This window comes from Rhynchophorus ferrugineus, unplaced genomic scaffold (genome assembly GCF_030347505.1).
Source record: "Rhynchophorus ferrugineus isolate W39M unplaced genomic scaffold, kcgeb_rfMv2 rfM5, whole genome shotgun sequence".
In the NCBI taxonomy this organism is placed as follows: domain Eukaryota; kingdom Metazoa; phylum Arthropoda; class Insecta; order Coleoptera; family Curculionidae; genus Rhynchophorus; species Rhynchophorus ferrugineus.
Genome location: NW_027472584.1, coordinates 24,970,666 through 24,998,328, shown reverse-complemented (window position 1 = coordinate 24,998,328; position 27,663 = coordinate 24,970,666). Strand labels below are relative to the sequence as shown.

The window sequence follows — 27,663 nt, the reverse complement described above, 5'->3', positions numbered from 1 at the left end:
TACAGGGTCTTTTTCTAACCACGAACCGATTTCATTATAGATTATTTAATAATAAAACTTTTGTAATTAGGTCATAATCCCATGGATAATTAGATTTTAAAATTCATAAAATAAGCCTGGATTAGAATGAAAAAATTGAAACGAACAAAGAAATGAAAAATTAAAAATGAAGTATTTATGTTAAAATGGTAATGACATCTATGTGCTAATTGTGTTATGTTTTGTCGTTTTGTATCGCCGTTGAACAAGCAAATTAAATATGTTATTATTTTAAACCTATTAATATTTTATAACTTACACCCAGTGTAATAACTAACAAGTTAAAATAGGTAGACGAGAAATTAATTTTTCTCTGTACCTGGCTGTACTTACTTACCTGTACTTGGGAGGTTAGGCAACGGAATAATCAAAGGTAGAACATAATATTTAAAATTTTTAAAATATTTCGAACGACTAAGTAGTTAAAAGTTCTGTAGAAAATTAAATTACCGAAATTCCCGCAGTTTATACATATCAAATGTAGTATATCTGGCATATGATTTTTGTGAAAGTAGAACAAAAAAAATCGAATCTTTTATGCCTTGTTGGTTTCCATGAATAACAAAAGATAGCGTTGCCTCTAAAGATCCTGTGGGGAAAACGCCGAGTTACAGAGTGTTGTGGGAAATTTGGTGGGATAGAACATCATCATTTTATTTCAGCCAATTTTTTTTTCGGAGGGGGTTAAAAATAGCTTGCAATTTTACATATGGCCTCTAAAATATATATGTATAGGGTGTAGAATGTTCAATATGGTTAACTAACAGGTGGACCGAAAAGTCATTACATATGTAGTTTTTCTAACAGATGTCGCTAGGCTTAAGTGTACAATATTATGATTTGACATATATGTCATTTTATTCTATTGACATCAAGTTATAACAAATATGTTATATTTTTCGAAAGTAACACCGTTAATAGTGACGGGCGATGAAAGTGGAGAAAAGTTGGCAGATCACCTGTCAAAGCCGGCCTATCGCCTTCAAGGCCAATTCGTTTTGGTCGCAAGACAAAAGTCGCTCAGTTGATGAATCCAGATGTTTACATGCGTTGAAAAAGATTGAAAAGAAGAGAAAATGGCTACCGTATGAATTTCAATGCTTTTCAAGTAAAAAAAGAACAGTTTTCTATAACGCATTCTTTCAGGAGATGAAAGGTTGATCTACTACGACAATGTCAAGTACAAAAACTCACGGGTTAGTCTAAAAGAGTCATCCACACCGCAGCGGAATACTTGTGGCCAGAGAGACTTGCTATTTATATGGTGAGACATGCTAAAAGGAGTGTATTATGAGCTGCTAAAACCTAATGAAACTGTTACTGTAGATGTCTGCCAAAAACCTAATGAAACTGTTACTGTAGATGTCTGCCAACGTCAATTGAACCAACTGTCAAAAAATGACCAGCAATAACGAGTAATTGTCATCCACTCGCATGACAAGTTCAGTTACTGAGTTCTGCCGTATCCAGCATACTCATCAGACGTAGCGCCCTCTGTTTGTCACTTGTCCAGATTTAAACCATTTAGATACGGTACTACCACGTTGTCAAAAAGATAAGAAAATATTTTTTAAAGAGGAAAAATTATCAGAATCAGATATCGTGTAATAACAATGAAGTTCGCAATATGTTCATTCCTTTTTCTAACTAACAATATTAAACGGACGAAATGCCATTTTTCAAAATCGTACGTATTTCATACAGACCATACCAACGTATTCGTCCATTTTATATAACCCGTAAAATTAAACCAAGCTCCTTCATGAAAAATGCCCTTATCTGGATACATCACCGTTATTCAGATTTTCCGCGAACCATTTGTAATATAGCAGACGTGTCCAAAAAAAAAGGAACATGCTGCAGAATGAACTTCATTGAAAAATTATATGAAAATCGTTTTAGAAAACCTATTTTACATAGCATACCGTCACATGAATATATATCAAGTACATAATTCAAATAAATAATTTAATTATATCAATAATTTATTAAATAAAATACTGGTGTACTGGTACTGGTAAGTATATTGAATATATTATTAATGATCCTATTAGATCACACAAGCCTTCAACAAAATTCATCATCAATTATTCGGTTAGTTATTATTTAGTTGGCCCAGCTCTTAGACCATCTAAAATCATACAGATTTATTAATAACATCTGTCGATTTTATAGTAGCAGTAATAACTTTGTAATTAAATTATGATCTTAATGGATAGTTGGGTTTCTTTAATATCAAGATATCCTCCATAGTTGTTCTATCTTTCTAGTAGTATTCTATTTTTACATCTAAAAATGAAGATAACTGAATAAACCGTATCAGGTTGCACCTTCATGGATGTTTTTGTTCAAGTGCTCATGTTTTAACCTTTTCTCTTTATCAGAAGATTCTTTCACAACTCTATTGAAAAAATCACTTCCAAAATACAAAATAAGACCATAAAATGACACAAAGCTAACAAGTTTACAAAATTCCCTATCAGAACAGTCAGAATGTCTACATAAGGTAAATAAATAGAATGAAAATTTGCGAATTTTCGCCATTTTCACATATTTTTTGTCACTAGTTTCGTTGAAATAATCACAGGTTGGTGAAAATTACAAAAGATGTAAAGAATTTTATGCTGAATCGAATAGTAGTACACCAATCTTTATATAACTTTTAGTTTTTAAAAAATTAATGGATTTCTGTTTATGTCCCATATCTTAAAAAGTATACATCCTACAGCAATTTAACCTGGATTTTCATTTCTTTGACACCAAAATACATATATTTTGAGATTTATCTTTATTCGAGAGGTTAAAAAAATGGTACTTTTTCCCTGTATGAAATATATATCATGAAAATTTCAATTTTTTGCCATTTTCAGTATTTTTGCTGTATTTTCATTTAATTAACCGCAAGTTAATGAAAATCACAGGTGTTGTAAAGAATTTTACGCTGAATCGAAAGGATAGTATAATTATTTTTACACAACCTTCGGTTTTGAAGTTAAACAGTGAAAATAGTATTTTCAAAAAATTAATGGATTACTGTTTATATCGCATACCTTAAAAATTATAGATCCTACAGAAATTTAACCTGGATTTTCATTTCTTTCTCATCAAAATACATATGTTTTGAGATTTTTATCTTTTTTCGAGAAGTTAAAAAAAAATGGTACATTTTCCATATATATAGTCATGAAAATTTACGATTTTTTGCCATTTTCAGTATTTTTGCTGTCATTTTCGTTTAATTAACCACAAGTTAATGAAAATTACAGAAGTTATAAAGAATTTGACGCTGAATCGAAGGGCAGTATAATTATTTTAACACAACCTTCGGTTCTGAAATTAAACAGTGAAGATCGTATTTTCATAAAATTAATGTATTACAGTTTATATCGCATATCTTAAAAATTCTACAGCAATTTAACGTAGATTTTCAATTATTTCACATCAGAATACATATATTGTGAGACATTTATCCGAGGGGTAAAGAAATTGGCACATTGTCCATATATGTTTTTACCATTTTCAGTATTTTTGCTGTCATTTTCGTTTAATTAACCGCAAGTTAATGAAAATCACATGAGTTGGAAATAATTTACGTTGAATGGGAAGGCGGTGTAGTTATTTTAACACATATCTTAAAAATTAATCAGTCTGTAGAAATCTAATATGGTTTTTCGTTTCTTTCGCACCAAAATATATATATTTTAAGACGTGTTTATTTATCAGAGGGGTAACAAGATTTGGCACATTTTCCTATTCATTATATCTACATATAAACTTAATTTTAAAGTTGTTAAATTATTCAATAAATTGAAGTTGAGTAAAGACGGATGTGTTTTAATAGAATATTACGAATCATGCCTAAAACGATATAGATTTATATTAAACTTCGAAAACTTATGTATAATTCTCATTTCGATATTAATATTCAATTTCACGATGAAAACGAGTTTCCAAACGTCGAAATTCCATCGAGATACCATGTTTCTGTTTAGACTGGCAAGTGAAGTTAGCAATGTTCTCTATTACTTAGATTACCTACGAATGGGAATTTTAAGTGGGAATACTTCACAGGAGGAATTCCAAACAGACATGTTAAAGTTTTCATTGTAAGCAGCAATGTGAATGAAGGCAATTGCCTAAAATGGTCGAAAATTACACTGCTCCTGATCAACGATAAATTACAATAGCTTAATTTAACATAATAAACAGTGATTTCGAGAAAGATATTTGTTACACCTCACAGACCGTATGTTGGTTCTAATAATTAATGTGATTTTATCGATTCCCAACCTAAACAACGCTTGGTATGTTTGAAATAAAAGCAATAAAACAAATTCTAGTTGAAGAAAATAGCTTCATTTACTGTTACAAGTCGAAAATACGTTTAATTATTACGTTTAATGCATAACGCGTTGTTATATAAAGGTTTATTTAACGATAAAAATATTATTCCTAGTCCATTACGTCAGGCCACTAACTAAATGTTTAAATAATAAACCATTTGAGTTGAATTTAACTAAAACAAACTTGCAATGATCCAAAGGAATCTCACCAGAATTTTATATAAGCTTTGGTAATAATTTTGTATATATTTTATTTATTATTATAATATTACTAGTCCTTACCGACTAACTTACAATTTGTGACAGTGACTGTGAGATTTCTTACAGTGACTTAAAACTAGGTTCTTATCTAAAGAGGCACATTGGAATTTTTTAATTATTATTTAATTATTACATTATTACTAGTAGTTTCCGACTAACCTACAATTTTTCTTTATGATAACTGAAATCTAGGTATATAACTAGGAGGACCCATCGGCCCTATCTCAGTCTCTGGTGAAATAATGTTTATACATGTCAGTAGTGATATTATGTATTTTTATTACATGCACCTCACTACACAACACTACACAAGATCAAATTGTTTGATTCTTTTTAGATCATGTGGTATCCACAACTTGCAATACTTCAATATTCTCATGAGAATAGAGTATTTCTTCATGTCCTAATAATATAATAGAGTATTTCTGAAGGTCTCGATGTAGGTAGTGCTGTTGTATTATATAAAACTGCAAGAGTTATTGGATTAAAACCTAATCCAAAGTCAAAAACAGTGGAAAATCGAAAAATGCTGCTTCAAAGGTATGATCAGAAGTCATTTCTGCGTCGAATACTGACGAAAAAATCATGATTATCCCCTGATGAAGCCGGTCGATCGACTCCAAGGCCAAATCGTTTTGGTCGCAAGAAAATGCTCTGTGTTTAGCTGGACCAGAGTGGCGTGGTTTATTACGAACTGTTGAAACCTGGTGAAATAGATAATAATGATCGTTACCGACAACAAATGGTCTTTTTGAACCATGCATTGAACGAAAAACGTCCATAATGAACACGAAGACACAGTAAAGTGATCTTACAGCACGATAATCTCCGTTTCATAAAACAAAACCGACCAAGGAAGCGTTGAAAGCACTTGGATGGGACATATTATCACACACCCCCCGTACTCTCCAAACCTTGACCCGTCCGACTATCAAGTTTTAGCATCAATGGGACACGTGCTTTTAGAGTAGCAGCACAAAATATAGTCAAATGGCCAACACTTTGCTGAAATACATTTTTCCATTTTCTTGTTGAACAAAACACATTCACGCCACTATTTAACAGAACCAGTTGAATTTTACTTACAATGTATAATATATTATTGTTGTTGTTTTATTCACCATTGTTGGAACAATTTTAGAAGCAGAAAGTATAAATTACTTATATAATATTGGTAAATTCGCGACGAAAAATAATAATGATGAATAAATTAAGAGCAGAGACCACAAGGCAGCCGAAGAAGAAAACAAACTTTTTAAATTTTCTTTTTAAAACGCTCTTTGAATGAATATTTTAATAACGAGGGTGCTTACTACAACGAATGAATTAGATAATAAATTATTTACTACCTCTCATATTCGATAAATTTGCTTTGTGTGTATTGGAAAAGAATAATTCGGATGATCCGCTGGGCCAATAATGATTTAGTAACAACCGAAATCCATTTAGTTAATAACTTTCAAAAAATATCTTTATTTTTACTAATTTTAAATATTATTTTCAATTAAAAAATACTGTTAGGTGATTGCGTATACTGTGATCTTTTATTTCACTTTAAAAAGGCATTTGTTGGGAAAAATTGGTGCAATATATATTGATTGAAATATATATATTGATTTTTCATCATTTTCTACAACTTTTTCCCATTTTTCTGGCAATACATTCCATTAAATCATTCATATAAATACATCGCTGATCAATATACACTCAAGCACTTAAAAATATGACAAATATCGATTGTATCTTATTATATTTATGAAAGTCTACGTACTGCAATAAAAAAAATTACTTCATCTACTAGATTCATCAGACTTTGTTCCATTCGATTGTTATTTGTTTGGAAAGATTCCTCGAATAAATAAAAATGAAAAATAACTTTGACTCCACAAAAACAAGAATATTTAAGTTTGGACATTAGTGATTTTAAAACAAAAAAAAACTTTTAAATGATCAATACTTGTATAGCATATACAGCACTACGCATACCATATGTATGATAATGATCGATATGAATCAAAATATATCGACTATATACTTCAAAATTGAACAACACTATTTAAAATTCCAATAACATATGATGATTTTTATTATTTTAAAAAATATCTGTGAACAAAAATATCTATATTTCGATCTTTTTCGTTGGATAAAAAAACTATATTACCTTGTATAGTGAAGCTGTATTTACACTGTCCAAAAAAAACAGTATATATAACGAGAAATAGTAATAATCGTTATAATAAAGACGCCATCAAAAAATAAAGCTGATTTATTTATATCGCGGCTGATTTTTACTTCCAATATATCCGAAGCTCTTAGATAAATAATCAACGTGTTCGTGTTATTCATTCTTTCGCTTCATTCCCAATATCGACTTAAATTAAGTCAAAGAAAATGATGACGACATTATCAGATTTGACGTGAAACATATTAAATATCACCAAAATGTGTTTATGTAATTCACAATATTATTACTTATTAAAACGTTGTTTACTATGTCGATTTAACAGGAAATGATTCAGTATAGTTGCTTAACACTACCGTATTTTCCAGATTTAGGTCCAGCTGTCTTATACACGAAATATGAAATATAAACGATGAAAATAAAAGATCAACAGATTCGGAACCCTCCTGTGTTAAAATAAACATTAATTTTAATATAACTTCTCTAGTATAATTTTAATGGGCAAGTAAAATACTCTCAAGAAAAATGGCTGAAAGTTCTTTATTATTCTCCATGGGGAACGTATTTTTCTCTAACAAAAGGAAACTTAAAAACAAGAAACAATACTCAGAAAATATTTATAAAGCCACGGGCACAATCTAAATAATGGATAACAGTGAGCGAACGTACACTAGTAGTTCCATTCAACAACAAAAATTACATTTACAAATTAAAAAGGTACTTGAACGAATTGATATTAGTTGACGAAATGAATCGAAATAAGTAATAAGAATGAACAGTTTCATATTAATACAAAAATTATCATCTATTTGATTTATGTACTTTATATTAAACTATCAGTGTCATGTTTGTGTCATTACGCCATTTCAAATGTGGCTAACTCAAAAAATGTTCTTGTGTAATTCAAAAAAATCTACACAGACGAAAGTCAGGAGAATATTAATTATTAGCTCTGGCCAGCCGAGTAGTTTCAAGGATGAGAAACATGAAGCTTAAACTGCACAAATTCAACTGCAAGTAATTCGTTTGAACCGAGTATTTAAAAAAAAAATTTACACAGACAAAAAAGGAAAATGGTTTTGCAACATGACAACTCTAATCTATATCTTGTGACATCTCTAGAAACATTCACATGTAGTATTCACCAGATATTGCCCCTTCAGACTTGTTCGCTATCTATGATATGAAATAAATCAATAATAAAGTACACAATATATCAAAATCAAATTTAAAATTTACAGAAGCTTTATTTTGCAACCCTTAAAAATTCATATTATCCTTTAATTAAACATTAGATAAAAACGACTAATTATAACAAATTATATATATAAGTGAAAAGTGTAAAAGGCCTTTTATTAAGCATGTACATGTAACTAAATAATAATATTTAATATATTTATTCCATCTAGCAAATTTCCCAAAAAAATGTTTACGATTTGCTAATATAAACAAAGATTTATTAGATGACGTACACAATGGTAAACAATTACTGGAAAAATAGATGAAGTTTCACGTATATACATCGATTGTATTTATATCATGAGATGGTTTTCAGTTTCATAAATTTGAACTGTATTTATGTTTATTTTATAACAAAAAAAACCAAAAACGAGATTGGCAGAAATAATTGTTTATGTTTTTTTTAGCATGAGATATAAAACATCGATAGAAACATGTCATGGCTACATAAGGAACTTTGTTCAAAATATAATTATATGCAAGGTTCCTTTGTTTTTATCGATAAATAAATATATTTTCCTGTTTGTTACACATAACAGTAATTAGGAAAAAAACATTGTAAATAATTGATACAAAATTGTGTATTACTTAATAATAAATAAAACAGGAAATATTCCAAGGGTAACAAAAATAAGTTGATTTTCACACTCATTCCTACATTTTATTTTCAATTAAAATATAAATTTTGAGATACCACATTTCCAATCGAAAGCAGATATCAAAAATAATCACCATACAAATATCAACAAATCCCGATTTATCTTTGTTTTGGTACACTTTGATCGGGTTTACTATTGTTTGACTAAAAACAATTGAAGGCATTTGTGGCCACTGGATTATAAATACGAGTAAAAACGATCCAAAAAATAAAAAATTAATACTAATCGAGATTAAATCGATTTAGAATAGTTTTAAACCCTTACAACACTTAATGATGAGTTAATTAATTTAAAACATGAAAGAATACTTTTTAGGATGTAATAAAAAAAACTTTGGTTTCGTTTTAAATCCAAGAAATGAACGTCAACACAATGATATTATATATATAGAAGTAACAAAATATTATTGTTTGATTTTTTGTGATATATTATTTGAAATTTCCTAAATTATGAATGAAAACTGGTTGGATTCGTATTAAAAATGTTATTCTTCGAATTATAGGAACGTTATATATCAGTTGTGTTTATTACTTCATTTTTGTTTAAAAAAATATATTTTATGTTAAAGAAATTTGAAATATCTAAAAAATTTACTCAGATAAAAAAGTTGTGGCAATAATATTAAGAGAACAACGACATTTTAATCAATTAGCCGCAATAAAAAAATGTTAATTTTTCGACTGTCTTTTTTTTACCTTGCAAATCGGAAGCGGCGATCTTTTCCGATGAGAACACTCACGAACCTCATGCGATAAGCGATAGAACTGTGCGCTACGGCAAATTATGAGTCGGGAATACGGGATCACACAGTCCCAGCGGCAAGCATTGATCTGCGCACCCTCAGGATTTAGCGCGTCTGTTAACCACACGACTGTCTCACCGCTTTTTTAAAAAATACACAGTGCGTCTAGATTTGACGACTTAAAACATCTAGGAATTATTTAAACAAATATTCTTAGTCTAGCACTAAATATATCAACATATCTCCGTCCCTCTCTGTATTGAAATTCTTGACATATATATGAGAATTGTATTAAACCCATGTATTGTGTACTTTTTCAATTGAATACACTTGTTTATCATTTTAAAATAACATAAAATTAGTCATTTCAGTTACTGAATTATCGGCAACCATCTATGTATATAGATATTAGCCTCTAGAAACATATACTTATATATAAACTTTATCTTATACTAAATATGTTATTCCCCATGTATATTATTAATATATATTTAAATAATACCCATTTGTTAAATAAACTAAAACTTGCTAATATCAGATTTTACTTAACTAAATATATATATATATATATATATATATATATATATATATATATATCAATATTAGTAATTATGCAAGCTATAATAAACATCACTAATTATAATCAATAAATCAATTATGCCTGTAAAATATTTTCCAGTATTATGCAACCAGTAAATCCCTTTACTACCCTAACTTCTTTGGCTCTGTCTAATGTTGTAAGTGGTAATACGGGTGCTAGAGAATATCTTTGATATCTTAACATAAGCGACCTCTTACGACCACTTTGTATAAAATTCTGTAGATAACTTACAGTTTTCTAGAATATAGGTACATGAAGAGAATTGGAAAATATCAAATCAAAAGTGTATCGAAAATAAAATTGCAATATTTTAAATCAATATGAATAGAAAATCAATATTCTCAAAGTTAATGAATGCCTGTTGGCTAGCGTCCTCTTTATATTTAGCTGGGGACTTTGCTTGCAATTACAAGAAACGCAACTAGCTCAATTTTCAACGCACCATAATATTTTTATTGTCATTCACATACGCTTTCACTAACCAACGATACTTTAGTAACCTTCAATAGCCCATAATAGTCATATACAATATAATAGTGTTTGTCTTAAAGAAACTGGATTATTTCAAGTGATAATTATCAATACTATATCATAAATCATTGCTTAATCTTATTCAGGTTCAGTATACATAAAAACATCTTACAGCTAAGCTGGGAAGAATATTTTAAACGCGTTATAAAAAATTCTGAAAACTTTGATATTTATTTCTGAGAGTTTTTTTAATTTTTCAAGAAACTCTTCCAGGTTATCGGCTCTTTAATAACCATATGTCAAAAATATGGAACTTTTTTATCATCCCCCACGCAATTATACAAAATTGCTGTTTTATATTGAAATATAATGATTGGTATATTAAAAAATAAACAGATTTTTTTTTGAAACGTAGACAAAATTTATTATGAAAACTAAATAAATTAATAATATACATCACAATATGTTTAAATCTAAATCAAGAACATACAATAACTGCATACAGTCACACAAGCATACGAACATTTAAACATTTTTATATCTATATTACAAACAAAGAAAATCTCAAAATTCTAAAAAAAAATACATAAATAAGTCTGGGGATTTTTTTTTAGTTTTGGTTTATGATATGGGACATTTCTTTAAATATTAGTATAGTACAAAACACTATAAAGTCATTGTTTTATAAATTAAATTGTAAAGTCTGGCAAGTGTTTGGAACTACAGGAAAAGAAACAAAAATTGTGAGATTAAGTCATTTGTAAGTAAATGTTATTTTAACGTCAAATCAAAATATCATTTACTGTTAGATTGTCTGGGGAATTAAAATGAGCAAAATGTAACGGTTTATCGGTTTATATAATGACCGTGAATTAATTTTAAGGGATTGTTTTATTGTTTATAAATTCAATGATTTATTATAAAAAAAATACTTTTAGTTTTCAAGGTGCAGTAGATTTTCGTATTTGAAAGAAGAAGGTACATGTTTTAATCTAGTTATGCTCCATAGTTTGAGAAAAATTTTAATCCGATGGAGCATTGTCTGGTAAATATAACGTGCATATTATTATTTTTAATGCCTCAGTTGAATGCCTTATAATTAATTCAGGGTCCTAATAATTTAAAGCTTGTATTAATTTCTCGACAATCTAATATTTTAGTTTAAAGCTATAAGTCTTTGATTTATAAATATCTGAATAATAGAAACAACAATAATGTGTATATGGTTGGCATTGACAGTTTCCCGCCACCATTCCGCTTATCGTGTGGTAATTCGGGGATCGCATTCGAATCTGCAAAAAAAAGAAATAATATACATAATTAAATATACAAAAGAAAAATTCAATGTTTCTAAGAAAAAATTCGAATTCGTTATGGAGTGTTTGTAAAACCACAGGATTTAGAAATCAATTAAACTATGCAACGTGCTAATTTTATTTTCGCTGTTTTTTTATCACATAGTAAATATTGACATTGGCTGGTGTTATAGAAACAGTAATAAAATTTTTGTTGAGTTAGATAGACAGCAATTCTACGGTGTTTGTGCTGGAATTCTTGAACAGGATACTCTACTAAGAATATGGAGTCTCGGGTAAGTGCTTTTCTATTTTACATTGTTTTCAAACTGAGAAAATGATAAAGACAATAAGAGAGATAAGAGGGAAATCAATATCTTACCGATCGATTTGCTAGTCGTCATTTTGGGCGCGGTTGTACTGAATCGAGACGGAATCGAGGACCCGTCATCAGGGTTCTCGGTACTTCTGTCGGCACAAGAATAAATGTTTTTTGTTTTAGTTAATTTCATGCCGTATTTTAAAGGTTCTACGTTTCTCTGACAATGTTCTCCCGCTTCTTTAATGTATATTTCTTTGTCGGTTTTAATTAATCCGACAAAACATTCGTAAGTGCTGTCGGCTACGTCTTTCCTTTCCGTGTAAGTGTATAATAAATTCGATTCGCTCCAATGTCCTAAACATTGATATTCCCGTTCTTCATATACTTCGTTTGACGTACAGTCCGATACTTGATAATACATCAATTCAGGGGCTCTACAGTCGGACCATAGTTTCGTACATAGATCAGTCGCATCAGGAATTCGCCCCGTATACTCCCCTGTTATTGGACATAAACCATTCTGCATTGACGTTGCAAGATCAAGACCTATAAATAAAATATATGTCATATATTTGACTATCTAATACATTTTACAAACATTGTGACAAGATAGACCTTGAATTATTACTATTGCTTCATTATTTTTCTAATCAGAAACTATTCAGTAACTATTTATATCCCAGCGTCAAACGACAATAAACACCACGGATTTTTAACACTAATTCGAATTATTTAAACAAACAATATTAATTACTTTCATATACGAAATATGTATGGTATTTATATGAAAATCGCTGATAATATTGATCAAGGTTATTTATGTAAGAATGAAAAGTAAAATGAAAGAAACGGATATTAATTAATCAGTATTTAAAATAGCATAACAGTCAGAGCATTCCGCATACTATTGCAGTTAATACAAAACGTAAAACTGGTTGCCTAATGATAAAAAAGTAATTTAGATTATTAAAATAATCTGTTCTTTTATTCTATTTTATCACAACTATAAATTAAGTTTATGATATTTAAATATCCATTAGGATTTAATTTGTAATAGCTAAAATTTACAGAAATGTACTCTTCATAAGCTCGAAAAAAGTGTTGATTTACATATAAGGATTTGTTACTGACCAATACCATTATGAGAATATCGACACGCTTTTATTAAAAAATTAAAAACCTTTTATATTAATGTTTAACTTACGTCCTTGTGTAATCCATGAATTATTATCAAAATTATCATTAGAACAGAGTGTATAAGGATCTTTACTACGGCTTGAATTTGTTCCTAATTGAAATTCTAAAATATTTTTGCTTCTATTAGCTATTCTAATGCAATTATATGCTTCTTCATCACTAAAACAATAATTATCATTGTTATACATTGAATAAATTATTATAACGAGTTTTATACCATTGAGTCCTGCTGAAAATCAGATATTTATTGTCTTCCTGTTCTCCGGCGCATTTAATGGTGTAAGTTTTAAAGGAGCTGTGATCTTTATAAACAATCGTATCTTCCTGAACTCGAACATATTCCCAATTACCGAACATCCATTTCGGGAAGCTGCAAATGCCGAACCTGATTTCCGGTGGCCATGGACTTTCAGATTTCGGTGACAGGACAAACGTTTCAAAGCCATTAGTAGCGTTGGTTAGACCATTCGTGCACGTAGAGTCTCTGCTTACGGCCATTTGAATAGTGCCTGAGATTTTATCTTGTTTGTAAAGCTAAAACAAAACAAAAACTGTTAATACCGGAATATGTTAAAATAGTTCAATGTTGTTGCTTACAGCGCATCGGTATTTTGGTTTTTGACCGTCCAAATGCCTACTGTCCGTAAAAACCAGAAATGTATCATTGTTAGACCCTTTCCAATGTCCAAGACAATCAAATCTCAAATCTAAAATAATATCTAGTAACTTAAAACTCATATAAAATAAGAAAAAATATTACCATAGCTATCAAACGAACAACTTCTTAATCTAAAATTTAATGTGGAGCCTGATGGACAAGTATCCACTGTTGAATTAAAACCGATACATTCTTGAGGCCTTAATGGATTATTTCCTTTATAATTCGTATAATATTTCCCATCGATGGGGCAATATTGTTTTTGGGTATCAAGGTTTTGGTAATCCTTAGTTTCTACAAAACAAATTTTGTTATCATAATAATTTTATATGAAGGAAAAGAGAAAGACAGCAACCAGAATTACATACATCTGGTTTAAATATAAAGTCGTTATAAGTTTTCCAAAAAATAAATACTGTACCCATGAAAAAATTATTGGATTTACTACCATAATGCTGTATTTATAATAAAACAGTTATGTAGACACTTGATTAAGCATTCAAAAACTAATTATATACTAATAATGAATCTACTGGGTATAATAAGAACATCATATTTACTGTTCTACCATACCCTTCCATATTTATCAGATAATACACCCATAGATTTTCAAAAATAGTTTCGCAACTTGAAAGAAAATAAAATACAGAAAATTTATGCCTCATATAGAGTAGTGTATATTGTTATTATTATAGTATCATTCTTAAAATGAACAACTCAACAAGACAAATAATAAGTCGGAAATAAGTTACTGGTTTATTATAAAGATAATTGGAAAAAATCTATTTTATACCAAATTATGAGTCAATAACTATGATTCTCCATTTATTGGGATAATTAAAAATACTAAAAATCTCATTGTTGATTTAATATTATTTTTATTTATTTTTTTTCCTTTTAGAGAGGGAGGTTAAACAATAATTATGTGATATTATTAAAACTAGTTAATTACTAAGGCGTATACCGACAGGAAATAGTTGGGTGTTGTATTTAAATGTATTTTGAGTCATTATTTCAAAAAAATCTCACCGGACCATGATCTTAAAAATGAAATCGCAAGAATCCGTATTCAAATAACGTGGAATGCGTTTGTATTTGTGCAAACGTTACATAATGTTTCCTGCACTGATTTCGTAAACTGTTTACCAAGCGATTTTAGCGAAATCCATTAAGGAAACGATAGAAAAAAACTTAGACATACAAGGTATCATCTATGACTTCCATTTCCAATTAGTGAAGCGGCCACAAAAAAAAAATCGTCTGAACTGTCAAGAAACTGGAGCTAATTTTTATTAAACCAGTTTATTTATAGATGCCGGCAAATAAAATAACATTTTTTTATATCTTAATTCAATGGTTTTATGTATTCGACTTGATTTATCACATCATAAAAAATATATTAAGAACTTTTAAGACTCGGAGAGTCTTCTCGCTAATATAAATACTTCCTTTCGAGGTCAACCTGCTTCTCTTGCACCTGCTAAATTACACCTATGGCAAGCCATGCTCTCCGACTCAAAAATCAAAAACTATAAACTTGTTGATCAATGAAGTCTTTTTCTTATTCTTACATTTGCTTCGCTCGAGAAGATATAGGAGCACTTTTATATAAGCACAGTTTTTCACCTATTATTTTATGATATTTTTTAGATAGATTTTAAATAAATCTACTAAAAAGTAGAACAAATAATTTTAGTTGTTTTTCATGTTTTTCAAATTTATTTAGTTGAATTTCAAATACTAATCGATGATATGTGTGCCATTTTATCGATGACATTTTGTTATTTTTTTAATAAAGCAATAATTCCATAACAGTAGTCCCTTTTTCTCTTTTGAATCGACTTTACACCATTAAGAGAGTTTTGCAGTTTTGAGACCGGAACTATGTCAAACGGAACAAGGTCCAGGCTATATGGCGAGTTCATCAAAATTTTCAAGCCAATCTCTCTCAATTTTAGCCGAATCTTTAAATATGTCTGTGGCCTAGTGTTATTGTAGTAGAATTGTTATCTGCTGTATTACCCTATCCAGTTATTACTTGTTTCAATTGATGACCCATGTTTAGGTACTGAAACACCTTCATTTTCATACAAATATTACCAGAAAAACGAATAATTAGCAGAACTTATTCGCATTATATTCACGCATTAGCATTATTCTTCACAATAAAATATTGAGTTAAATGTAGAGTGAGTTAGTGATTCATTTACAATTTTTGTAATAAGAAACAACATATTAATTAAATTTAAATGATATATTATTAAACAATCAATTATATTGTGCTGCAAGCAACAATTAACAACATAAAACCAAAGAATTTCGAAATAAAAATAATTAATAAGAGAAAATGCAATAAATGAAATAATTCGTCCTCGCTGCTTTGCAATTACTTCTAACGAAGAAATTAGTTTAGTATAATACAATTTTAGTGACAAAACTGCTAGTAAACATGGATTAAATCGATTTTAATATGACGAATATCAAAGGTTAAAAGTTAAATGCACTTGTTCTGATAAAATATGTTCAATAATATCAATTAATCCTTTGCAGAAATGAATATTTACACCTGGTAAATGATTGGTACTTAAAGAATATCGTTTGTTCGAGAATATAATTGGCAATTAGCTAATTTTGAACGGCTATTGTCTAGAGGATTCACTCACGTAAAGCAGCTACTTACTGAATAGTAATATTTCCGCTATATCTCCACGCGTTTTGATAGATTCCTCCGAAGGACAATTTGCTTCCGCTGATTCAATGTTAGTGAAACACTTCGATATAATCTCTTGACTAGAAGCGAACACCTGAAGAACGTTGGATGAGCGTAGTTTCAAGTGGAGACATCTATAACAAGTCGGGGCGCTGAAACTGAAACGAACAACATTAATTCAGGCCTTTAAACTTGACCTTCGTCAACGTACTTGAACATAAGAATGATGTTATTGCCATGCCTTTTATGACAATTACCCCAAATCGATATAGAATTTGCATTTATAGTGAGAGGGCTGTATTGGATTCCGCTGCCTACATTGGCTGAGGTTTGCATTACGAATTCTCCTTGAAATTGCTGCGAGAAATAGCAGGATGCTGTTGTAAAATCCCCTAGAACACGAGAGAAATGCGTTTAATTGGGAACTTTATACAAACGTACCACGTCGTGCCATTTAACGTTACACACATATATCAAAGATATATAGTGAACTTATTTCAATTTATTGCCGTAGAATACAGTACACACCCATTAAAAAAATCTGTTTAATTTTAATAATTTTATGTATACAAGTTGTTTATACCAACATACCAGTTTATGTATCGTTACTGTTTCATGTTATAATAATAAACAGGTCTAGGATCAGTTACTCCTTGACTTTACATACTCTTTTATGTTTAGACACAATGTTAACATGAATATCTCAATAGTATTTTTACTTATTATATGGAAAAGCTAAATACACAAGAGTTGACTTATATATTTCGGGATTAACTGAAAATCGCCTAATAATACGACAAAGCTTTATTTCATTGCGTATGCACCTCCAACTATATAAATTATATATTTTATAGGAACTGAATGTATGAAGGTTGCCTTTTATATTTCGGGATTTATTGAAGGTCGTTCGGTATTACGACAACACTGTATTTCTTTGAGTATAATAATTGAGTGTGTTATATATTATATAATTTTATATAATATTTTGTCATATAAATTGAGAGATAAGGGTTGACTTTTATATTTCGGGATTTCCTAAGGGTTGTCCAATATAACGATAGTACTTTGCTTTACTGTATATACGAATTATCACTACTCCTGCAACTGTAATGTAAGAATGTTGCCTTTTTTATTTCGGGATCTCCTGAGGATCATCTAATATTACGACAGTAATGTATTTCATTGGGTATGAGGATTATCGCTACTACTCCAACTAATAAATATGTATGGTATATGAATATACCAGAGTGGATTTTTATATTTCGGGATTTCCCGAATATAGTCCAATACTTCGTCACATATGAGAATTATCACTTTATCAAGAAACTAATCATCCAACTATGTATTTTATATATTCCATAGAAACTGAATGTACCAAGTATGCCTTTTATATTTCGAGATTTCCTGAAGGGCATCAAAATTACTTGTTATTCTATTAAGTATTAATGCTATTAAGGTGTCCTTAAAGATCAGTGAGTCTAGGATACAGTATGATGATAAAATATGGAGTAATTATTTATATAGGACTGAGAAATGGTTAGAGTATAACTATATTGTTTATATGACATTAAAATCTCAAAAGTTATTTATGAATTATTACAGCATCATGCATCATGAAGAGTAATTATATCCATTATTGATAAATTTAATTACAAAAACATGTGAATATTTACGAAAAGTATATTATTTGTTGTGGGATAATAATGATATTCTAATGATATTGAAGGTGATGTATATAAGGAAGCCAAAGTTTTACAGCATTGAAAAATATTCACACGACAACAATTGTATTGCTTAAGTCGTAACATCGAATAAACTTCATGCAATAACATAAACCCAATATTATAATAGGTATTTCCGCTATTTTCTATGAAGAATCTGTTTGAATACGGTAAAGGAAGAATTTCATATTTTTGCTCAAGAATAGTAGGAACGAAATCTGACAATCTGCTATGCTTGGCTGACGTTTTCACAAGTCACCGACCTGCATGATCGTCAGAGCTTAACTTGTTACCGCACATTACCGCGTTTTAAAAAAATGTAGTAGCCGAATGAAAATGCCAACATCTAGTCCTGTTTTTTCTCCCTCCCCTTCAGAAATTTTGTGGTTTCATTCGAATGGAATCATTACGACGACATATCTTTACACACCACAAAACAGATCTCGAAAAAACTCCATCATCGTTTAAATCACCCGTGCCCAGGTATACTTCGGCAAATTATAAAGGAAGCTTATAAAAGTTTACATTGCTTAAATATTGGATTTTCTGAATACCTTCCAATATATAAATAGTCTAGGATATTTTAATTAATTCTCATTATATAATACACACGACAACATTGTCGTTGTTTATATATAGGACAGGATATTTAATTACATTTTGACTAAACTCAAATGTTTTACAATACTAGTTAAATTCATATTACACACACTTTTATATGTCCATAAATTTGTTTCACCTTTTTCTAACTTTTATTTAAGTAAACAGATTTATGAAGATATTTAAAAATATATCTAAAGATATTTTAATATCATATTATGTAGTTTTGTTTGCAATTTTTTGATTACTAATTTGTTCACTGAACTCTGTATTATAACATATAATTATTCTAGGATATATTAAATTATAATATAAAAATTACTTCATCGATAACAGTTCTTTGTTTTTCAATAATTAAATTGCAAGCAATAATGATTAAGAATGTATTTAAAAATCTATGTATCATAATGAAAATATGAATGTGAATAGATATTTGTGAATAGCGTTTAAATAAGGGTAATGTAAAAAAAGGCGATGAAAAGGAATGTTTCCCTATTCATTGTCTTCGGAATGAACCACACCCTATAAGACTCAGATGTTTTACAACATTGGTTCGGCCTATCTTATTGTACGGAGGTGAATTTCATTTTATTATTCCCGAGACGACAGGTTAACTTATTTGGTACGGTGATAATAAATAATAGTGACAGGTTTTAGACTGTACGGTCTAAACTCTGACAATTCAATGGTAACTTTTTCCGTAAACTGTGTTATCTTTACTTTTTTACCTTTAAGGTGTTTGCGTATATTGTGATCAATTTTTTCACTTTAAAAAGGCATTCATTAAGAAAAATTGATACAATATATGGTTTTCTCATCTTTCTGACAACATAGCGATATTGTTTCCAAAGAACGTACTTTTTCAGTGTTTCGAAACCATGTGTACCGTCTGATTACTACCAACCAACAAGTAGTAATCAGAGGGTACTATGTCTGATGAGTAAGCTGGGTGCGGCAGAACTTCCCATTCGAACTGCAATAGTCAGCTCACGCCTCTTTCAACATGTACAGTATTTCAACAGCATTGTCATTCAAGAGACAAGATTCAAGAGATCCTACCATATGCAGGGCAAAATTAAATTCATTTACAACTGTTTACTTTAATAATCTGTTTTTTCAACAATAACTGATAAAAATTCTTAATAACGGATTACTTTAACCAAATGTTGACCAAATACAATTAGAAATTGATGTAGAAATTAGAAGGAATATTTTTTTTCTCTATTGAAGTCAATTAGATTCCAACATTTTTTCTATTCCATTTTCGATTATTTACGCTTGGGCAACCGAGCGCATATCAAATAAAAGCCCTACTTTTTCTTAAAAGTATAGTTTCTTTTATTCGGGTTTTTGAAGATGAGCTATTAGGAAGCAATCTAATGAGAACGAGGAAAAAAAAACGAAGAAAATTGTTTTTTTTTTGGTTGTTGTTATTGATTCGTGCCGTATATTTCACGATAAACAACCAATTAAGAATGGTGATTTTTGCCAGGTTTTGTGCCATTATTCATTTCAAATACAAAACGGCAAGGCAAACAATCAAGGAATCATCGTTATATGGTACCGCTATTTAATTATAGCGTCTTATGGTTAGTGAACTTATTCTAATTATACGCTGGGTCCTAAATAACATTTCCATTTTTTTGCTAATTAAACTCATTCTCATAGATCAGTTTTCGTTACAAAGCAGATGAAATTCACGATCTTGTTCTCACACTTTCATGCTACTACATGGCCATAACATCCACATTTCTAACGTATTAATTATACATTATACATTTCACTATATTAAGTTGTAACTGTATTCTTTCGTCCTCATGTTACAAGAGGAAATGTTGTTTTCGCTGTTGTTATAAACTATTAGTTATTCATTCAGTTTAACACCAGTTTTATTCCGTATTATTTAACATAACAATGTTTTTATTAACTGATTTATACGCACATAGTATGAATAACAATAACTTAAAAACTATTTTCATAAAAAAGAAACCAAATGATGTCCCACCTTATAAAATTTAATGTTACCCTTAAGAATTTAAACTATTCTTACAAATTATTAAATTATCATTCGAGAATTCCATCTGAGATGAACATGGATAATTACAAAAAAAAGTGAAACAAAAAATATGGGGGGCTAAAGCAGCTGCTTTCAAATTATTGTGATTACGTACAAGTAGCTTGTGCTTCTCTAACTATAGATAATAGCTACGCGCCAATTATTATATTGAAGCAGACCAAATTGAAGGGCCCCAACATTTTACCTGAATTGAGGCCCTTTTTAATATACCGCCACACAATGAAAATTACAGACATCTCAACAGTCATTAAAAGCTCCGTCCAAAACTAGTATCCAAATTAAAAGAATTACCTTACTGTTTTTTTTTTGTTTTTTTTTTTTTTTTTTTCATTTCACCCTCTTCCACACTAGCTACAGATTGAGATTTTAAACACAGAAAATAATTTTATTATATAGTGAACCATCTTGTAACAAAGTTCAATAATTATTAAATATTCGATGTGGTACTTAATTTTAAATAATTTTGTGTTGATTAATATATTTATTGCTCCCTGTAAGCTTGTTCCTTATTTAAACGAAGAAAATAATTATTCTCAAAACTAAAATGATTTTCAACTCGTCAGAACCGAAGCTAAAGCCAGAAAACTTTAAAAAAAAACTCCCTCACGACATTCCACAAATAATTGATATAGTATTCAAATATTCATAAAGCAACAAACAATGAAATTAATTAATGTAATTATATAGGAATGATCGAACCGGTCACTGCAATCATTTAATAAATATTGTTTTCCATGGATAATAGGAATTTTTACTATTTTCAATATAACAACAGTTATGCTGAAAAAGTAAAAAACCCTTACATAAATATTTACTGAAATTCAGAAAGTATGAAGTACAGAAACTAAATGTGACAGGGGATTCAAAAAAATTAGGTTAAAAACTCTTACACTAACAACATTTAAAGAATTTCTTGACTATACTGAATAGGGCATACGAACAAGCTTAAATAAATAATATTCAGAGTCCCTGTTTTTTTTTCTCTTGAAAAGAAAAAGTTAAAATAGCAAAACAGAGCTGCCTTGGTAATATTATTTTCTTGGGTGACATTTAAATGCAAATTTTTCAAATTAACTATATCTATTTGCGTACTACTTCATTAACAGTCGAGAGAGGTAATTTTCATTTTTTATCACTAAAAAAAATGTTTGCATTGTAAATGTAATACCTTCTTCAAAATTCACCAGACGGTTATTTTGTTATTCGTATTCTATTCTCAAGCATTCTTTGGTGCCCATTAAAAAAATACGAGGAAGAATTTTTGCAAATGTTAAATTTGTCTCAGCGTGTGAACTAAAATAAATTCGTCCGGTTTGAAGATTACACTGACCGGTCCGTATAATGGCTTAGTTTATGCATATGCGTTAGGTTATATTACATTTAATCTTTTTAAGAACACAATGGTGTGAAAGGAACCTTATTGTGTGAAGAAGAATTTATGATTGAACCTGTCCCAGCATCAACACTTATTTACTCACCCAAAAAGAACCAAAATTTTCTACATTTCTCGAAATATATGAATCATGTCAAATTTAATTGTTATAAAACTACCAAGAAATCAAATAAAATAATAGGCTATCCTTGATATTGTGAATTAATCAATTAAATTTAAACAAAAACATAACATCAATACCGAGTGTTCGTAATTGAATGAATAAAAATCTAAAAGTGAACCACCCTAATAGTTTAAGACATCTGACTCATCATAAAATCATTAAAAGAGCAGGTGAATCATGATGGCTTTCGTAATTACCATAAGCTGAAGGATTTCTGGTTATATACGAGTCTAATCTGATGCGGTACATATTTATTTTTATATTCTCAGTTATGTAAATGGATATTCTTAAAATAATAATCTGATTTTTCGACATTTTAGACTATTTATTTTAATGACAGAGGAAAAGGAACTGAATTATCCATCTCTATGATGAAAGCTGAAAAAAAGTTGTTGAACTGGTTGGGTTTCATCGACGGCTAAAATTAATATTAAAGTCTGCTTGCTAACAACACAAATTAATTATCACAGCTAACCGATTATGCGACTAGGAATTTGTTATTTCTTGATTTACAGTTTTAATTGTAATAATATGAATACGAAGAATGCCAATATATATCATGTCAATATATCAGAATAATATCAATTGTTATCAGAAAATTCTTCTCTTCTAGTAAGTGAGTTAATCAATCATCATAATCAACATCTAACCAACAAGCTCAAATATTTTTTGTATCAGGAAATTACTCTTAAGGGACCTAAATCTGCGGAATCTGACTATTGTTTTGATTCTGAACCTCAAACATAGAGAAGAATGACACATTTTGATGTATTTACGTTGTTAATAACAAGGGCTTCCACCATGTCTTAAACCCATTATAATCCATCAATCAATCAAAAATATTGATATTGAAAAATATGATAAATTAATATTACATCAATGTTACATAAGAATTATTGGAATTCATATAGAAAAATGCTCTCTTTCAAGAACAAAGTAAATCTGAATGGCAGGTAAATCAAAACAATGCCGGAACTTTAAAAAGAACCGGAATGTGTTAGACATAACTGGACATAATAATGCAGGTAGCATATTTAAAATGTAATTTTAATTATCTATGCATCTGTTATTAAAGCAAAAGAAGCGTAAACTGAATAACTGAAAAGTAATGGAAATGTTTTAAAATAACCACAGAAGAATTTCATTATTACTATTGAATACACATCTCGAGACGCTGACTATTTAATATTCATTGCCTACACTAATTGCAACTGCAATATTTCCAGACTAATTTAATCATCTGCATCTGAAAAATCCGCTTTTGTGTTACAAGATGAAGCGGTAGTTGAACACCTGCTAATCTTAAACAGACCCGAGCTCCAATTTCCGTTCCTATAGAGATTCCTGCAAAAGTTTTAGTATAGACGGTGTATCCGGCCTTTAAAACCTGCAGCACCGGTTTTTAAAAGGGTTCCAGCAGGATTATGATCGCAATATACATATAGATATTTTTAATTATTAATGATCGTCCATCTTAAAGGCAGTTTGAATGTTTTTTATTAATAGAAGAAAAAACACACTCTTTATACCGTAATAATAACAGTAATTTTCCTTTTGATGCCATATATATAATACACCTGACCACAAACAATTATTAGGAAGTGTTTTAACTGATGTAAAAAAAAGTCAGATTACACCAAAATTAATTTAGCAAGTATGTAGGTTGTTATTAATTGTTAATAATTAATTTCGAAGCTTCCAAATCAAATTTTACTATTAGAATAATTAAAAATTAATCAATATTTAATTCATTGTGTGGGTATAATGTAGGTCTTATTTTAATGGTTACCTTTAATGGCATCTTGTATATACAACCACAAAATGAACTTTCGTATTTATCTAGATTAGTTAGTTCGATTATTAGTCACTGATCTCGAAACTAAAATCAAAATGAATTTTATTGTTTTTATTAATATTCAAGAAATTATTACTCTGTTATACTGTCTGTTGCTTAATTTGGTCTGGTTAATTGGTCATTAAAAATTATATGCCGTTAATGAAGGCAATTTCATTAGTTGTAAACATTAACAGTATATTAAATTAACAAAAGCCAGTCTTAATTTACTCTCGGAAATGTTCAGATCACATGCTTCCTTTTAGTAGCGGAGTAAACTACCTTTTAATGTATTCGAGAGCGTCGTTCATTTTCTTTTGCTATTTATCACTATTTTATTCTGTCTTGTTTAAACAGTGTCAATTACAACCTTTTAATTCACCATGCACGTACGATTTAGATAAAAAATTAATCCAGAATTATTAAGTCAGAAATTAAAAAAATTCACGTGGAACCAAATCCGGAAAGTAAGATGGAAAACTGATTTTTTTACCGAAAGCTCGATAATTCTCAAGTAGCATCTTCTTCATGATATTTTCATCATCTTAAGGTCATATTTAAGCGATTGTAGAAACTAGAATCTCTCAACTGTCAATTGATAATACCAAAAGTACAGTCGATGGCCAAACCAATCAAAATCATGGCATGTAGATCATGATAATATAGAGATTATTCATGGTCATAACAGATATTTTATGTGAATAAAAAATATAATGTCATTAAATAAATTTTGTTCTTGTTTTTATTGCATTAAAAGCTTGAGAATCAAAACTATTCGCCTTTTTTTCATGTTACGAAACATGGTAGAAATATTAAGCTCAAGAATGGACATTCTCTTGTGTAACGTACGTATACATATATATAAATTATAAAATTGATCACGTACTATTTTGGTATTTATATTTAGGTACTGTTTTCTATGTTTTATAGAGAACCGTGACTAAAATGTATAACCATGTAAACACACGTCAGTTGTTCCGTATATTTTAGATGATTATCTCAAAAAAAATGTAGAAAAACAAACCTTTTTTCGGGACGTTTACAAATATTGTGTTATATACAATAGTTTTTACTGGTGATTAGATTTAAAAAAATATATATTTCCCACCTGTTAGTTTCTTTTATTTTGCAACATTCTAGTCGGATATCAAAACACAATGGAGCAAGTTTCCAGGAAGAACGCTGTCCTAAATTGTGAACACCTGAGGAATTTTGTTGAATAAGGCAGGTACAAATAACAGTTGCAATTTGTCTTGGTCTAAATACGTTGTAGTATTTGTAGTAACGTTGATTTTATTCATTATTTTAATGAGTAGCATGAAACAATGACAAATATAAGAATATTTAAAAAATGCGGTCCTTCTAAGTCATAACTCGCTAAATAACTATCGAAATGTATACTTTAAAGTAGGATAAGAAAATTGTTAGCATAACAGAAAACAAAAACACGCAGTGAACTTGAGTGGATCGAAGAACGAAATGTCTAAACATACATTTTTCTCGTTCTGCCTTTTTTTTCATATACGGTATCCTCGAGTTACTAATATCTACGGTCACATTCCAAAGATTAAAATAATGCATTATTTCACTGTATCGGTCAATTCCGTTTGCTAGCAATTTAAATTTTAATGATCTATGAGTCAGTTCAAGCTGTATTCCATCGACTTTCAACTAGATGAAAGTAAAAATCCAAATAGTTGTCGCAACTATTAATTCTTGGCATCATGGTGGGCGAATATAAATTATAATCTTCTCATTTCAATGTTAGAGATATTTGCATATATAAAATTGAAAGAAAAAACCGAATTGTTTGGTCAATGACCCTGTGAGAACCGAATTTAAAGTCATTTGTCAAACAAGGAACTAGAAAAAAAATCAATGATATGAATTTAATTTTAATATATAGAACCTTATGGTACATTACCTTCGAATAGAAATAAAAATACGTCATTATATTTTTCAGCCTGTCTTAACAATACAGCGGAAATACTTTATAGAAAAAGAAACCGCTAGAAATGGTTTTCTTTTTTTTTAATTCTTTTTCATCTCCTCACTCGAAATCCGCTAGTAATTATTTTCAAACTTTCTAAAAGACGAAAGAAGTTTTTGTTTTATCGAAACTGAAAGACTAAAAGAAATAAAATTTAAAACGTCTGAGATTATAAAATATTAGTTTATTTTTCGCATCCAAATATTGAACCCACATGATCAGTTAAAATATATTAATCAAAAAATAAAAAAATATAAACGAAGGCGTCTCGAATAGAAATTGTTATGTTTGTGGTCAATAATTTTTTAAAAACCCGGTGAATTACGCGCGATATATAGCTTTTTGTATTTAAATAAGTCCCCATTCGGTATTTAATTAGTCAGCATAATTTCAGTTGATGAGATTGTTGCATTTAATGATGCATTGTTCGTATTTCGCGATTATGTCGCTTGTGCTTTAGCATTTAATATAATCAGACGCAAAAATATTGTTGTTTATATAACATCTTGTACATGTTTTTTTTTTCGAAAAAAAAAATTTTCTGATGATTTTTTTAAACCTATTAATTTTTTTAAATAATAATTAAAAAAATAACAATACTTACATTTGATAACAGCCACAAAAACGATCATAAACACATTGAACAACACTCGTTCCATTTCGCACCAGATCGAATAACGACAATAATGAATGCAAGGTAAAAAGGACGTCCTTCTTACGAAAAAATTCGAAATATCTACCGCCTACATTAAATTGAGGGAAAAAAAATTCGAAATGCCCACGAGACAAGAACCACCCAAGTACCGCAAAGAACAATTCGATAAACACGCAAAGTGTGGGCCGTGTGGATAGTTGAAAGGGACCAAAAAGCCAGTTGAGAGCGCGATGAAGATTCAGGTAGATTGAGTACAGGTGTACGTATAGCGCAGCCGAAGATTTTGAATGAACCGATCGTTGTCGAGTCTTGACGTGTTATGAATGAAACCAGCGCAACTATTACTGGGTACCGACCATCGCTTAGGTTCCGGTGTGGAAGGAGGGTTGTTTACTATAGCGTGTATGTGTGTACCGTAATAGGATTGGGGTGAGGGAGATCGAAATGAATGAGAAGGGATGACTCACATGTGTAACATTTTTTTAATTACTCACATTTGATTTTCGATAAG

The 27,663-nt window shown here is 29.6% G+C and overlaps 2 protein-coding genes and 1 long non-coding RNA gene across 6 annotated transcripts in view; 1 reads left to right on the top strand and 2 right to left on the bottom strand.

The window, feature by feature from the left end:
- The window catches only part of LOC143197776 (uncharacterized), a 29,147-nt gene extending 19,597 nt beyond the window's left edge, over positions 1 to 9,550 (bottom strand). Inside the window, exon 1 of the long non-coding RNA XR_013006068.1 lies at positions 9,419 to 9,550. This is a non-coding gene — a long non-coding RNA (uncharacterized LOC143197776). The remainder of the gene's footprint in view (positions 1 to 9,418) is intronic.
- A 1,384-nt stretch (positions 9,551 to 10,934) lies between these two features.
- Positions 10,935 to 27,477, bottom strand: LOC143197765 (uncharacterized). 2 transcript variants are annotated; one of them, XM_076406492.1, is made up of 9 exons: positions 27,102 to 27,477; positions 16,931 to 17,111; positions 16,690 to 16,877; positions 14,112 to 14,303; positions 13,949 to 14,058; positions 13,569 to 13,885; positions 13,359 to 13,510; positions 12,215 to 12,700; positions 10,935 to 11,829 (listed from the first exon to the last, which is right to left on the bottom strand). In XM_076406492.1, the coding sequence occupies exons 1-9, from the start codon at positions 27,154 to 27,156 to the stop codon at positions 11,720 to 11,722; spliced, it is 1,791 nt and encodes a 596-aa protein (XP_076262607.1). In that variant the 5' UTR covers positions 27,157 to 27,477; the 3' UTR covers positions 10,935 to 11,719. The 2 variants fall into 2 exon arrangements, with proteins under 2 accessions (XP_076262607.1, XP_076262608.1); XM_076406493.1 differs by lacking the exon at positions 10,935 to 11,829 and adding an exon at positions 11,948 to 12,161 and having other exon boundaries at positions 27,102 to 27,474.
- LOC143197763 (uncharacterized) overlaps positions 11,978 to 27,663 on the top strand; it is a 55,369-nt gene continuing 39,683 nt past the window's right edge. For 2 of the 3 annotated variants that reach the window (XM_076406490.1, XM_076406482.1), the window contains exon 1: positions 11,978 to 12,128. In XM_076406490.1, the coding sequence (XP_076262605.1) occupies positions 12,117 to 12,128 (12 nt within the window). In that variant the 5' untranslated portion in view covers positions 11,978 to 12,116. The remainder of the gene's footprint in view (positions 12,129 to 27,663) is intronic. The other variant, XM_076406491.1, reaches the window with a different exon arrangement.